The 13,729-nt window shown below is 39.9% G+C and overlaps 1 protein-coding gene across 4 annotated transcripts in view; it reads left to right on the plus strand.

Moving 5' to 3' along the window:
- Window positions 1-13,729, plus strand: part of PAK3 (p21 (RAC1) activated kinase 3) — a 310,761-nt gene that overhangs the window by 258,149 nt on the left and 38,883 nt on the right. For all 4 annotated transcript variants that reach the window (XM_077480375.1, XM_077480287.1, XM_077480463.1 and 1 more), the window contains 3 exons: window positions 1,776-1,929; window positions 3,252-3,289; window positions 6,716-6,847. In XM_077480375.1, coding sequence (XP_077336501.1) covers window positions 1,776-1,929; window positions 3,252-3,289; window positions 6,716-6,847 — 324 coding nt within the window. The remainder of the gene's footprint in view (window positions 1-1,775; window positions 1,930-3,251; window positions 3,290-6,715; window positions 6,848-13,729) is intronic.

Raw genomic sequence — 13,729 nt, forward strand, 5'->3', positions numbered from 1 at the left:
TATAAAGATACTAATTATAAAAGATAGCAGTGTAGAATGTACTGTAATTCAATTTTGCACAGATAGCTTTAAAATGTAGTATATTATCCTTAAAAGCCAATCCCTTCCAAAACTGAGATTTCAGCTTTATGTGTTTATTAAGTAATTGATAACTGTTTGTTTAGTTTTTTTTCATTCCTTTAAGAATCACAATCAATAAATTCAGTTGCTAGGCCTTCACAGATTTAGCCAGTGGGTAGTCGAATAATGGTGTCACATTGCCCTGATATTTTCTTTTCTGTATAATAAACAAATAGTTCAGCAGATAATCTATGAGTTATTATCTATATTAGGTGTGTTTTGCAGATGGTGGAAATGCAAAGTACTGCAGGGAATTCTCATCCTGCGTACACACGAGTGGAATGTCCGACAGAAAAAGCCAGACGGAAGCTTTTCATCGTATATTCAGATCGTGTGTATGCCTCATCTGACTTTTTTTTATTTATTTATTTTTTATTCTGACGGATCTAGTAATAGAACATGTTCTAAATATTTCCGAAGGAACCAATTCCTATCGGGAAAACCGCTCATCTGTATGCTGTTCCGACGTACCAAAAAACGACGCATGCTCTGAAGCAAGTACGAGACAAAAGCTATTGGCTACTGGCTATTGAACTTCCTTTTTCTAGTCCTGTCCTACGTGCTGTACATCACCGCGTTCTTGACGATCGGACTTTGGTGTGATCGTGTGTACGCAAGACAGTTTCAGCGGAATTCCGTCAGAAAAAACCTTCAGAGTTTATTCCGACAGGAAAACCGGTCGTGTATACAGGGCATCACCCTCTCCATCTAGGAGAGAAGTGGTTCAGTCCATTTGGTGCTCGCAAACCTAAACTATCTATATTGGATACAGTTGGTGTTTTACTGTTCTCTACAAGACCAACCTAGAGACATAATGCATATTAGACAATTTTTTTAGACTTCGTGGTTATACATTTGAAAATCTTATATCATTGGCAACATTGCTAGAGAAGTAAAATTTGTAGTAACGTACAAACTAGAAAGGGTTTTTAAAAAGTAAAATAAAAATCAAAGGCACTTTTATTCCCTTTTAGGTAAAAAAAATAAAAAGTGTTGAATTATTCTCCCAAAATTTATGTACTGATTCTTCTGAATATAATCCAGATAAAAGTGAGAGTGTTGCTTATCAAGCTATCAAGTATGTTGATATCTTGTTTGGCAATATTCCAACATTCCTTTGCTCCACTTTTTATTATTAATATGGCCCATGTGTTTAGTCCATCCGCTACTTTTAGAAATGTAAATAATAAAATGAGATTATATATATATATATATATATATATATATATATATATATATATATATATATATATATATATATATATATATATAGTCTGTATTCCCATAGCCTCATGCATTTCAAGATGGATCATACACATTTAACTCCACTCCATTGTATGTATATTGTCTGGTCTGCACTTTACCACCATAACCACTGCTAACCCTTTCTGCCATCTTTTAGACATTAGTTACATCTGTCGCAACACATTACTCATGCACCTTGTCTCACAGCCATTATTTACTTTTCTTTTTTTTCTTCATCCGGGATACTGGTTTTAGCTTTGTGTTTTACTAGAGAATGACTGTATATGTAATTTCTTCATAGCAAAACCAAGGTCTCAATAATACAACCTTCTCTTAGTATATTCAAAGACTGTGTTATTTTGATTTTTGGAGAGTGGGACAAAAATGGTTGTCTGTCTTCTCTCCCACAGGGAATCCCAGAGCAATGGGCGAGACTACTGCAAACCTCAAACATCACCAAACTGGAGCAGAAGAAGAACCCTCAGGCTGTGCTAGATGTCCTCAAATTTTATGATTCCAAAGAGACTGTCAACAACCAGAAGTATATGAGCTTTACGTCTGGGGGTATAATCTTTTATTTTATAATTTTTTTTACAAAACGATTCCACTTCGGATTTTTAGCTAAAATACCCCAACTCAATATTCTTTTAGAATAAAATGACATTTAAAATACAAGTTTATTCGTTTTTGAATAGTTAGTCTGTAAGAGCATTCAGCAAGTGTAATGATGGCTTTTCTAATTAGAGAGTTCAGCACTGTACAAACTGTACCATGAAAGCTCCTCACATTGAATATATATTTGTAAAATTAAAGAATGGATAAAACAAATAAGTGATGCAAAAATGATCTAAAAAAAAATCAGTTTATAGACTTATACTTTATAGAGAAAAAACATTAAATGTTTATATATCCATACCTGGAATTCGTCCTTGGCTGCAAAATAAATCTGACAATCTTATTCACACTTCTAACTTTTTATGGTTGGATTTCATAATGGCAGAATACTCTCTAAACCTTACAACATAGTCAACTCTGTATTATAAGAGAATATTGGTAGATTCCTTTGATTTTGTCAGAAACCATGAACCAGACCAAGACAGAAGTACAATTAAAATCACACTTGTTTATTAATAAAAAATAAAAAGGTAACTAAAGTAAGCGTAGTCAAAGCATAGCCAGAGTCCAATAACTGGATCGAGTAGTCAGACAGTCCACAGTTCAATAACCAGATCGGGTAATCAGCCAGGCCAGAAGTCAGGGATTTAAGTGGAGCAACAGCAAGCAAGATAAGGAGCCAGAAGGGATGTCAGAAAGCCAGTCTTTAAAAAGAACCACAGGAGATGGTTTCTTGTGATTTGATCAAGGCGAAGGCAGAGATGAAGTGAGCTGGACAGCTTTAAGTAGGCAGGTCAGACGAGCATGATCAGGAACAGCTGGGTAACTGTGGAGAGAGATGAGAGCTGGCAATTAGCTGACAGCTGAGCAGCCAGCCCAGAGAAGGAAGGGCTAAGCCAGCCCGACAGATTTACTTTAAGTTGATATGTGTTGGAGCAGAGCTGATAGGAATACTGGATTTGACAGGTTGGTGAATTTTTCGCAGTCTTGGCACTAAACAATAAGCACTAGCAGGTGGATTCAAATCATTTTAACCCCAAACATTTGTTAGATACAACATTATAAAGTCCAATTTTGGTGAAATTTGATTAGATTTATTTTGAGGCTGCATTGTGCCTGTTCAGTGAAAATGATTGTGCATTTATTGAAACAATTGTAATACCAAACAATTGTATCACTATAGGTTTATCGCATCACACATTTTGTTTGAATCAAACAAACAAAACATTTGGTAATGTTGTTTGTAATTAGTGCTGATTTTATTTTTGCAGATAAAAGTGCACATGGATATATCGCTGCTCACTCTTTGGTAGGTTGTACACCTATTTCCACTTTCTTATATGTTCTCAGCTCTTTATTATCTAACATCAGAATCACAAGGTATATATTGTGTAACATGTTAATATAGCTTTATTTATGACATCAGGACTTGGCATATAGACATCTTGCTTTGCATACCTGAAGTCCCTGTGGTAATATACAAAGATACACAATGCTTCTGTGTGCAGTTTCAGTTACAAGATTACAAGGTGTTCATATTCAAATGCTTTGTACACCTTGTCAGTGGATTATTTTTCTTAAACCAATGAGCAGTCACAAAAGCATTTCTCTGGTTTGCACAGTGCTGCTGCATAGTATATTCCCTTGGCAGAAATTTGACCACATTAAAATAAGTATACAGGGGTGATTGTATAACCAGGTGGAAGAAAATAAATACTGTATTTATTAGCCTATAACACTCACTTTTTCACCATTGAAATCGGGTGCAAATAGCGTGTGCGTGTTATACGCCAATACTTAAATTTTAGCTGCCTCGGAGGAGAGAGGGAGGGGGGGAGGGACGAGCGCTGTCAGATTACATACAGTGAGAATCTCCTGTTTACTTGGAAGCTTCTGTAATAAGAAGTCCCGTCTTCTGGGCCACCATTGGACCACTGTTTTGTCTATCATAGGAGATTCTCACTGTATGTAATCTGTCAGCACTAGTCCTGCCCCCTCCCTCTCCCCTCTAGGTTGCAGATGGGCATCAATCAGGCGGCACTGATGGCAATGGTGAGGCTGCTACACTGATGGCAATGGTGAGGCTGCTGCACTGATGGCAATGGTGAGGCTGCTGCACCGATGGCAATGGTGAGGCTGCTGCACCGATGGCAATGGGGAGGCTGCTGCACCGATGGCAATTGGGAGGCTGCTGCACCGATGGCAATGGGGAGGCTGCTGCACCGATGGCAATGGTGAGGCTGCTGCACCGATGGCAATGGTGAGGCTGCTGCACCGATGGCAATGGTGAGGCTGCTGCACCGATGGCAATGGTGAGGCTGCTGCACCGATGGCAATGGTGAGGCTGCTGCACCGATGGCAATGGTGAGGCTGCTGCACCGATGGCAATGGTGAGGCTGCTGCACCGATGGCAATGGTGAGGCTGCTGCACCGATGGCAATGGTGAGGCTGCTGCACCGATGGCAATGGTGAGGCTGCTGCACCGATGGCAATGGTGAGGCTGCTGCACCGATGGCAATGGTGAGGCTGCTGCACCGATGGCAATGGTGAGGCTGCTGCACCGATGGCAATGGTGAGGCTGCTGCACCGATGGCAATGGTGAGGCTGCTGCACCGATGGCAATGGTGAGGCTGCTGCACCGATGGCAATGGTGAGGCTGCTGCACCGATGGCAAAGGTGAGGCTGCTGCACCGATGGCAAAGGTGAGGCTGCTGCATTGATGGCAGTGGCGAGGCTGCATTGATGTGGACTGATGAGGCTGCATTGATGCCACTTGTGAGGCTGCAGATGGGTATTGATCAGGCTGCACTGATGGCAATGGTAAAGCTGCAGATGGGCACTGACCCTTATTTTGCTTCAAAGTTCCATATCTAAAATTTAAGGTTTTTTTTTTCCTGAAACTTCCCTCTTAAAATGAATGTGCATGTTATACGCCTGTGCGTGTTATACACCGATAAATACCATATATGCTTTAAAAGGTCCTTCTTGTTCCTAGATTTTAAGTATACACTTTATAATCTGTGCAGCATATGTTTATATTCATCCAACAGTCTTGAATCTGCTTACACACGCTGAGTTTAGATTGTATGGTCACGCACATTTAAGTGGAATGCTATAGAAATGTAGAATGTGCGTTGGAGATATAAGATCCAATCCTCTTGTATAAGATCAAAACAGTGGTAAACATTTGGTGAGGTTTTCTAAAATGGTTTGTACATTTTTTTTTAGAGCTGTGCAGATTGTAAGATGGTGTGCATTCTATGATCTCTAATGCAGACAATCTCCCTGTATACTCACCATCAAATTGTAAATTATTATTTTTTTTTTTACTACCTGTTGACTTTGAAATAAATGATTTTACTACCCACTTCTTAAATGTTTCAAATTAAAAGAAAATACTGTTACATGTTGAGCTACATCTGTTAGTGTACTTGAGCAACAGCGAATAGGGGCATGAATCAAATACAAAGGATGTGCCTTGTATTTCAAATCTATAAAATAGATACATGATCCGTTATTCGGAGGATTAATTGTCTTCTGCCTTCTTATGCCCTGTACACACGGTCGGACTTTCCGAGGGAAAATGTGCGATCGGATCTTGTTGTCTTGTTGAGAGCAGAATCTAAAATTTTCTGACAACAAAATTCGATCATTTAAATTTCCATCGTGTGTAGACAATTCCGACGGCAAATTGCCACACGTGCTCAGAATAAATTATGAGACTAAGCCTATTGGCTACTTCCCTCTTTATAGTCCTGTCGTACGTATTCTACGTCACCGCGTTCTGAACGATCGGATTTTCCGATAACTTTGTGCGACCATGTGTATGCAAGACAAGTTTGGGACAAAATTTTGTAGTCGGAATGTCCGACCGTGTGTGGAGGGCATTATTGTTTTTGGGACCTAGATTGGTTAGACAACCTATTCAGTGTTTACTGCTATGCCCCTTCCTTCACAGTGTTGAACTTATTTTGCTACAGTGGGTCTAGCTAAAGACTTTTTGCTCCTGAAGTTTCTGAGATATAAAGCTAGTGGAGCCCCTGAGCCATACATCTGCAACCTCTGCAGGTCTGAACCCTAGAAGTTTGGCAGAGAATAATCCTCAAATAGTTGGCCACTTTTTTTTTAATAGAAATAATGCCAAATAAATACAATTGTTCTGACAAAGCCAAAATATGCGTTATTTCCATTTTACACACATGTAAGCCATTCATATAACTAGATTGTTAGGCTAGCAGGTAACTGCTAATATATATTTTTTTTTATCTAGCTGTGCAGTTGTTTGTGGTTCTCTCCAATTTACTTCAAAATTATGTAACATAAAGCTCCGTATAATAATAATAATATATACAACAAGGAATAACTGTAAGTTATAAATCTTAAAACTGGTTAGCTGTAATTACTGCAATGTCAGCTCTGTTTATTGACCTCCTGAAGGGGTCAGCCCACCTAAAAATGATATTTCTTGTTTTGATAGATGCTGGAGAGAAAATCCACCTTTTTATTTTTTTATTTGTCTTATTGGGAGCTTGAGTTGTATGCTTGCTGTGGTAATTATGATAATTATTCTGGATAATACAACAGGAAAATCTAAACCTCAAAGGTGGGAGAGAAGACCAAAAACACTCCGATAGACGAGAGCAGGGCAGGAAATAATGTCAGGGAAATCCGAGAAATCTAGAAAGCCATTTCGTGTGGTCATACCCTTTGATTTGCACTTTTTTTTTTTTTCCAGAACACAAAGACTGCATCCGAGCCTCCTTTAGCTCCTCCAGTATCAGAAGAAGAGGATGAAGAAGAAGAGGAGGAAGAAGAGGATAATGAAGTCCCTCCTGTAATTGCTCCACGTCCTGAGCATACAAAATCGGTAAGTTGCCAACCATTTTCTGTTACTAAATTTTATAATTAAAAATTGTTTTGTCTCCTAGAGTGAGAAATCAGAATGTTCATTTCCATTTCCTTTACTGTATTAGAGAAATGAAAGGAAGAATGTGATTGATTTCTTCAGACAGCAAGAACAATATTTAGTTCAGATACTGTTGATTGTGAGACCTAATGTTTTTAGATGTATAGGCTTTACAGTAGAATTAGCGGTTCATCCATTTGATCAGAGAAGTATGATTTGCACACTTGGTGGTCTGACAGGCTGGAAACATGTTAGATGCAATCTGCTATTTGCCTCACTGGATCAAACATGATTACAGGCGTAATGTGGTCATTTTAACATATTTTATAGTCATATCGAAACAGGGTCCATTATTTACTACAGTTTTATCTTACAACTGGTGTCTACTGGTGGATATTTTTTAATTGTATTCTGAGCTAGCCCAGTGTAATGTCAGTGGGATTGATGTGTCAACAGATCAGTAATAAATTTCAGCTCTAGCAAGACATGAAAATGAATGGTTCATATAGAAGAGGTTAAGGCACTTTGCCTGTGTGCCTCTTCTCGTGGAAACTTGCTTGGCCATGTCCTCTCCTCCTCCTTACACCACTGTGGGTAGTGTTTGTGACTTTAAATACTCATTAGGCTTTGTCAACTAATAAGCATTAAAATAAATAAAATCTCAGATTTACAATTTGTGATTAAGCCATCATTTCAGCATGAACTGTTGATAATGTTATTTTTGCTAGATAGCTTGGTTGAGCGGTAAAAAAATGTGAAAAAATATATATATAAATAAAGGTATATGAACTAGAGCAGGAATAAATATACAGGATATTCTCTTTACAGGTATGAATCGCATGATTCAGAATAAACTTTTTTTGTGAGGGGTGGTAATCTTTAGGGCCTATCCACACCTCTCTATTTCGGTGTGTTGCAGATACATGTACATACACCACGATACCTGCGTGTTCCAGTGCTATTCATTTTCATTGCACCTCCAAAGCATATTTTTTGGAGTTCATTGGAGTTGTAGCGTACAGCATCAGAAAAAGCATATTTTCTTTTTTTTTGTGCTTTGTCAGCCTGTTTAACCACTTCGCATCCAGGCCAATTCTGACATTTCTCTCCTACATGTAAAATTCCTAATTTTTTTGCTAGAAAATTACATAGAACCCCCAAACATTATATATGTTTTTTAACCAAAGACCCTAGAGAATACTATGGCGCTTGTTGCAACTTTTTATCTTGCACGGTATTTGTGCAGCAATTTTTCGAACGTGTTTTTTTCAGAAAAAAAAAAAACAGTAAAGTTAGCCCAATTTGTTTGCATAATGTGAAAGAGGAGGACACGCCGAGTAATTAGATACCCAACATGTCACGCTTCAAAATTGCACGCGCTCGTAGAATGGCGCTAAACTTTGGTATTTAAAAATCCCCATAGGCGACGCTTTAAATTTTTTTTACTGGTTACATATTTTGGGTTACAGAGGAGGTCTAGGGCTAGAATTATTGCTCTCGCTCTAACGTTCGCGGCGATACCTCACATGTGTGGTTTGAACACAGTTTTCATATGTGGGCGGGACTTACGTATGCCTTCGCTTCTGTGTGCGAGCTCACGGGGACAGGGGCGCTTTAAATTTTTTTTTTGTTTTTTTTAGTTTTACACAAAAAAAAAAAAAAAAAATTGATGACTTTTATTCCTATTACAAGGAATGTAAACATCCCTTGTAATAGGAATATGGCATGATCGGACATATTTACAGTGAGATATGGGGTCAATAAGACCCCATATCTCACCTCTAGCCTGGGAAGAATAAAAAAAAAAAAAAAAAAAAAAAAAAAAAAAAACGATCCTGGCTTCCTAGCCAGATCGGCGCCGTTAATTTGAATACAGAGGCCGGGCGTGACGTCATAACATCGCGCCCGGCCTCCGAACGATCATAGAGACTCCGGGGACGATCTAGTCCGCCGGAAATCTCTATGGTAACTTGCTGGGGCCGGCGGATCCTGTGACCGACTCACCGATGGAAACGGTGAGTCGGTAGAAGCACTGGAGGGCGGCGGGAGGGGGGGCCGTCCCTTCCCGCCGCCCGTAAGAACGATCAAGCGGCGGAACAGCCGCTATGATCGTTCTTATGGTGCAGGGAATCGCCGGCTGAAAACGGCAATATCTGAATGATGTCTGTGGCCTCAGGCATCATTTAGATATAACCACTGAAAGCCCATGACGTCAATAGACGTAGTGTGGGCGCCAAGTGGTTAAATAAATGGTCTTGAATTAAGGTAATGTTTTAACGTGTGTTTCGTAACGCAGAGTGCAAAGATAGACTAGTGTGAACTGGCCCTATGTCTAGCAAAAATATTGGTAAACCCTGGGTTCTAGATCATTTTAGTTGATTATCAAGATGCATCGGAAATCTTTACCAGCTTTAGTGTGGTGTTATCATTGGAAAGGAAATTAGGGAAAAAAAAAGAATAAAGTAGTGTAATACATCTTCTTTCCTGTTCATTAAGGGAGGCAGGATGGCTTTCACCTTGAAGAGTTGATGCAGCCTACAGGGGTATTAGACTAACAAAAAAAGTAGGCAGGTCCAGGATAACCCTCTCCCACTAGCAGCATGCTTCAGTTTTTTGCTATTGTCCTATGAGATTGGATGTATTTTTCAGATTTGCTGTGTAAAATGTTAACCTATTTTTGTTAGCACCTTTTTCTTCAATGTTTTTCTGCTTCAGAATTCATTGTTACTGAAACTGGTCTCTTTGATTGCAGCTATCCATTATAGCTGATCTCAGCCTGGTGTTTGTAGTGCTGTCTCCAGACCCCACTGGTCTGTACGATGTGGGGGTAGCCTGGAAACAAACTTTTGAGCACTGGGTTTCAATGTGCTGCATTTTACAGACCTCTTCGAGTGAAAGGATAAGCTCACCTTTAGGAGCATGTTACAATACACCCATATGTAGGGTGTAACATGTTACATGCTCCTGTGTACCCACCGCTCTGTGACAGTGAGCATGGGATCCTCTTGCCACACTCAATGTTATTTTAAAAAAAAAAGCACATCTGTGTGGGGCTCTGCTCACACAGCCACGTCATCTGTTTAGATTCCTGTGAATGAAAACACTACAAATACCATCCTCCACTGCGGCAGACCTACTTGTAGTTTGAATGGTAGTAGTTTATTCAGTCTTCCTCTTGCTTTGTAACTGAAAGCTCCAGGGGGATATGGGCAGAAAACTGGAGGAAGACTGGCATTGCACCTGTGATCTGCTGGCTCTAGTAAAAAAAAGAAGTAATACATGCAAACTTTTTGACCTGCAAAAATATGTACTTATTTTTTTAAATGTGAACTCACTTAGTGAGTAGGCTGGTCAAGCTGAGCATCGGACGCTAATTAATTTGCTTAGGTCATTGGGCACCTTTAAAATTTCCGGTTGCCACTGAGCATGAGGTTAAAGCTGTGGGACTGAGCCCTGACATCTTCTGGGTGGAGTGTTGCATATACGTGCTGCGTGCCTTTTTCCACAGTACAGCACTGAGGAACACTCTCCCTGCTGCTACTCCTACTTGCAAAGAGCCATTTGAAACTTCAACCTTTGATCAGTTCCTGCAGCTCTCCTACAGTGGCTTTGGTCACTTCTGCCCATCCATCTGACCCCTAACTGCTACTAGTTTTTTGGTACCCTAAGTTGCCTTTCTACTATGTGGTGGGAGAAAGTACCACTGTAATTGGTGCCCCCTGCTCTCACTCTACTTATGGCTCTGGGGCTACATGCAGTATGCCTACTTATGGGGTGCATGTTTTCAGCCTGAAATCCAGTTGCCCTCTGCTCCTAGGGTCTTTTCTGGCATTGGAGGCCTTTTTAGTACTGTCAAATGTGACCAGTTCCTCAGTCCTTTCAGCTGATGTTTTTATTACAGTCATGCAAGACCTTATGGCCCAAATCTCCCAGTTTAGTAACTCGGAGGCTATAAGTGCAAGTTACACCCCCAGAAAGTTCTGAATCTGATTTGCCCATCGCCTTAGTGGCTTCTGAGTTATGGGCTGCAGGGGCCCTGACTGATTCTGAATCACTCCAGTCTTTGCTTGATGAACTTATCCTAGAGGAGTCCGTCTTCTGCCTTTACTCACAAATTGAAGTTTATTTCCCCGTTTGCAGCTAATTTGGGACAACGCCAGCCTTATAATTGAATGTTCTCATTCACACCACATAACTTAAAAAAAAAATTGCAGCTCTCTTCTTTATCCTCCAACACTGTAAAATCCTACTGGTTATCTTTGTTTATGAGTGATTGGGCAGTTGTGTTTGCTATATATAATTAACCCTATCTGTACTGTGCAAGCAGATCTTCGTTTTCTGCTGTAACTATATTTAAACACAGTCAGTCCTAACAAAGGGTTAAAGGTTTAGAAGCCAGACTTCTTTCATTGTATGTTAATGAGGACAGATCCACATTTTTCAAAAATCTTTTACAGTCAGCCATGACACCTTCTCCTAAGAAACAACTAAAAGGTAAGCAATATGCCTTTCATTTTTTTTGGTATGCTGTGTGAATGGAAACACACAACAAACATATAGTGGGGGTTTTCTTCAATTTGACTTCAAAATGTGAGCAAATAACAAACCTATCATGGAAATACGCTTTAAGAGAACTTTTAAGCTCTTATAGATGTAGTGATCACAACTCTGAAACTAGAGGATCAGCATTTTGTTTCTGCCAGTGATGTTTCAGTCAGTCTTTGGGCCTTTAGCACTCCTAAGTCCACAAAGACTTTTCCTTTGCACCCACTCCAAGTCTCACTTTACAGAGATTGGAAACACCTTGACAAGTGTTTGCTCCCCTAAAACATGTATTGGCCTTGTACCTGTTTGAGGAGTATGAAGTAATGGTTGACCCATAGGAAGGATCCATCAAGAACCAGAGGTCTCATCATAGAAAGATCAAAAAATTGCATCCTATCCTGGGTAGAACCTCACACTCCAGCTTTACCTTCCATGTACATCCCAGGCATGGACAATTGGCAAGCGGACTTCCTCAAAATACTAAAAGGTACAAAGTCTATTTATGGCAAGGTCTGTCTTCGAACACAGAAGGCTTACTTCACTTGAGTCTTGGGAACGCCACCCTAGGACTTTCACTGTGGGATGACTCTTCTCTTCAGCTGGGTCTGGACCAGCTTTTATATTTCAGCACTATGAAAAGTCAGGTTTCTGCGATTTGTTTCAGAAAAGTTGGCTTCTCACTCCTTGTTGATGACCTTTTTAGAGGGATAGTCCCATATAGCTCCCCCTGTTCTTCCTTTGCAACCCCATGGGCTCTGAATCTGGTTCTCTCTGTACTTTAGAAACCGCTGTTTGAACCCATTAGAGGCATTCCTCTCTCTACTCTCACCCACAAGGTGATATTCCTTGTAGCCATAACCTCTGGGCAGTGAGTCTGAACTGGAAGCCTTATCCTGCAAGGAACTTATTTGGTTTTATGTCAGGGAAAGGTGATATTAAGGCCCAGAACGTTTTCTTGCCCGCAGGTAGTTTCTGCCTTTCATCTTAGCCAGGACATCTTTATTCTGTCCGTTTGTCTGGTGCCAGTTCGCTAAAATTAAATTTCCCTAGGCTATATCTCAGTAACTGCTGTTTTCAGAAAGACTGATTCCCCTTTTGTCATCCTGGATTGTCCACGTAAGGGTACACCACTGCATACCTTCCAATTTTTTGAGAGGGGAACAAGAGACACCTATTAGCAAAAGTATGTAGGCATAGGACATCCCCCGACATGCCCCCTTAAAGGAAAATTTCAACAAAAAAAAGGTTAAACCCACAAGTGCTTTTTTTTTACCACTACTATTCCTTTATATTGGCTTTTGAAATTTTGCAATTTAAAAATTGGATGAAAGGTTAAGCACTGTGAAACACTTTTTGAAAGATAAATAGTGCATTTTATATACAACTATACAGATCAGACCAAAATGATGAACAGATAAGGATGCAAGATTGACTTTGTTCTAAATCAGGGACAGTCCCTCAAAATCAGGGACAGTTGGGAGCTACACATCAGCTTCCCATTCCACCTGCATCTCTAGATGACTCGGCATCATCCACCCTTTCCTGTCAAGGTGCATTCTATCTGTAAGTGCTTTTTGGCTTCCCAGATTTTCTAAGCTGCCAGCTGGTCTTCTGTTCACACATTTTCTAATTTCCACCATGTGGATGTTGTAGCTTCATCTGATACCAGTTTCTGGTGTTAAAAGATAACTAAAGGCAAAACTTTATTTGTAGTTTTGGTTATAGTGGAGAGGTATTGCAACACCTGTCGGTTTCCAGTGCTGTCTGTGCCCCCATTAGGAAGATTCACTCTCTCTACTTGTACTGTTTAATGTCCTCTTTGAAAGTGAACGTAAAAAAAAAAAAAAAAAACCTGGGGTCACATCAGGATTCCCTTACTTGGGAGAGATTTTCTCACCTACTTATTCGGCTATGGGGCAGGAAGTGATAGGAAAACTGCTACCCCACCCCCCAATGGGACACGCATGCCAATAAAAACTTATAAGGGATTATAACTCTTTTACTCTAACACAGCAAAACATTTTTTTTTATTATTATTATTTTAAAGTTAAACTTTAAGCCCTTCAAGCAGCTCTGTGCTGCAGACGGTCTTTAGATTCCTGTTGTGTTGTTCTTGGGCCTGTTGTGGTTTGTTGGCTGTGTTGCCCACCCCTCATTCCAAAGCAGTCAAAATTTTCCATTTATCACAAATTCTGTAAGAAGTCTGGATATTCAAGACTGTGGACTGACTTGACTCCCATTGTAAAGTGTTATGAGTTCATCTGGTTCAATAATAATAATCAATATGTCAGTGCTAAG

This window comes from Lithobates pipiens, unplaced genomic scaffold, assembly GCF_037356315.1.
Source record: "Lithobates pipiens isolate NorthernLeopardFrog02 unplaced genomic scaffold, aLitPip1_a1.2 Scaffold_1, whole genome shotgun sequence".
NCBI classification, from domain to species: domain Eukaryota; kingdom Metazoa; phylum Chordata; class Amphibia; order Anura; family Ranidae; genus Lithobates; species Lithobates pipiens.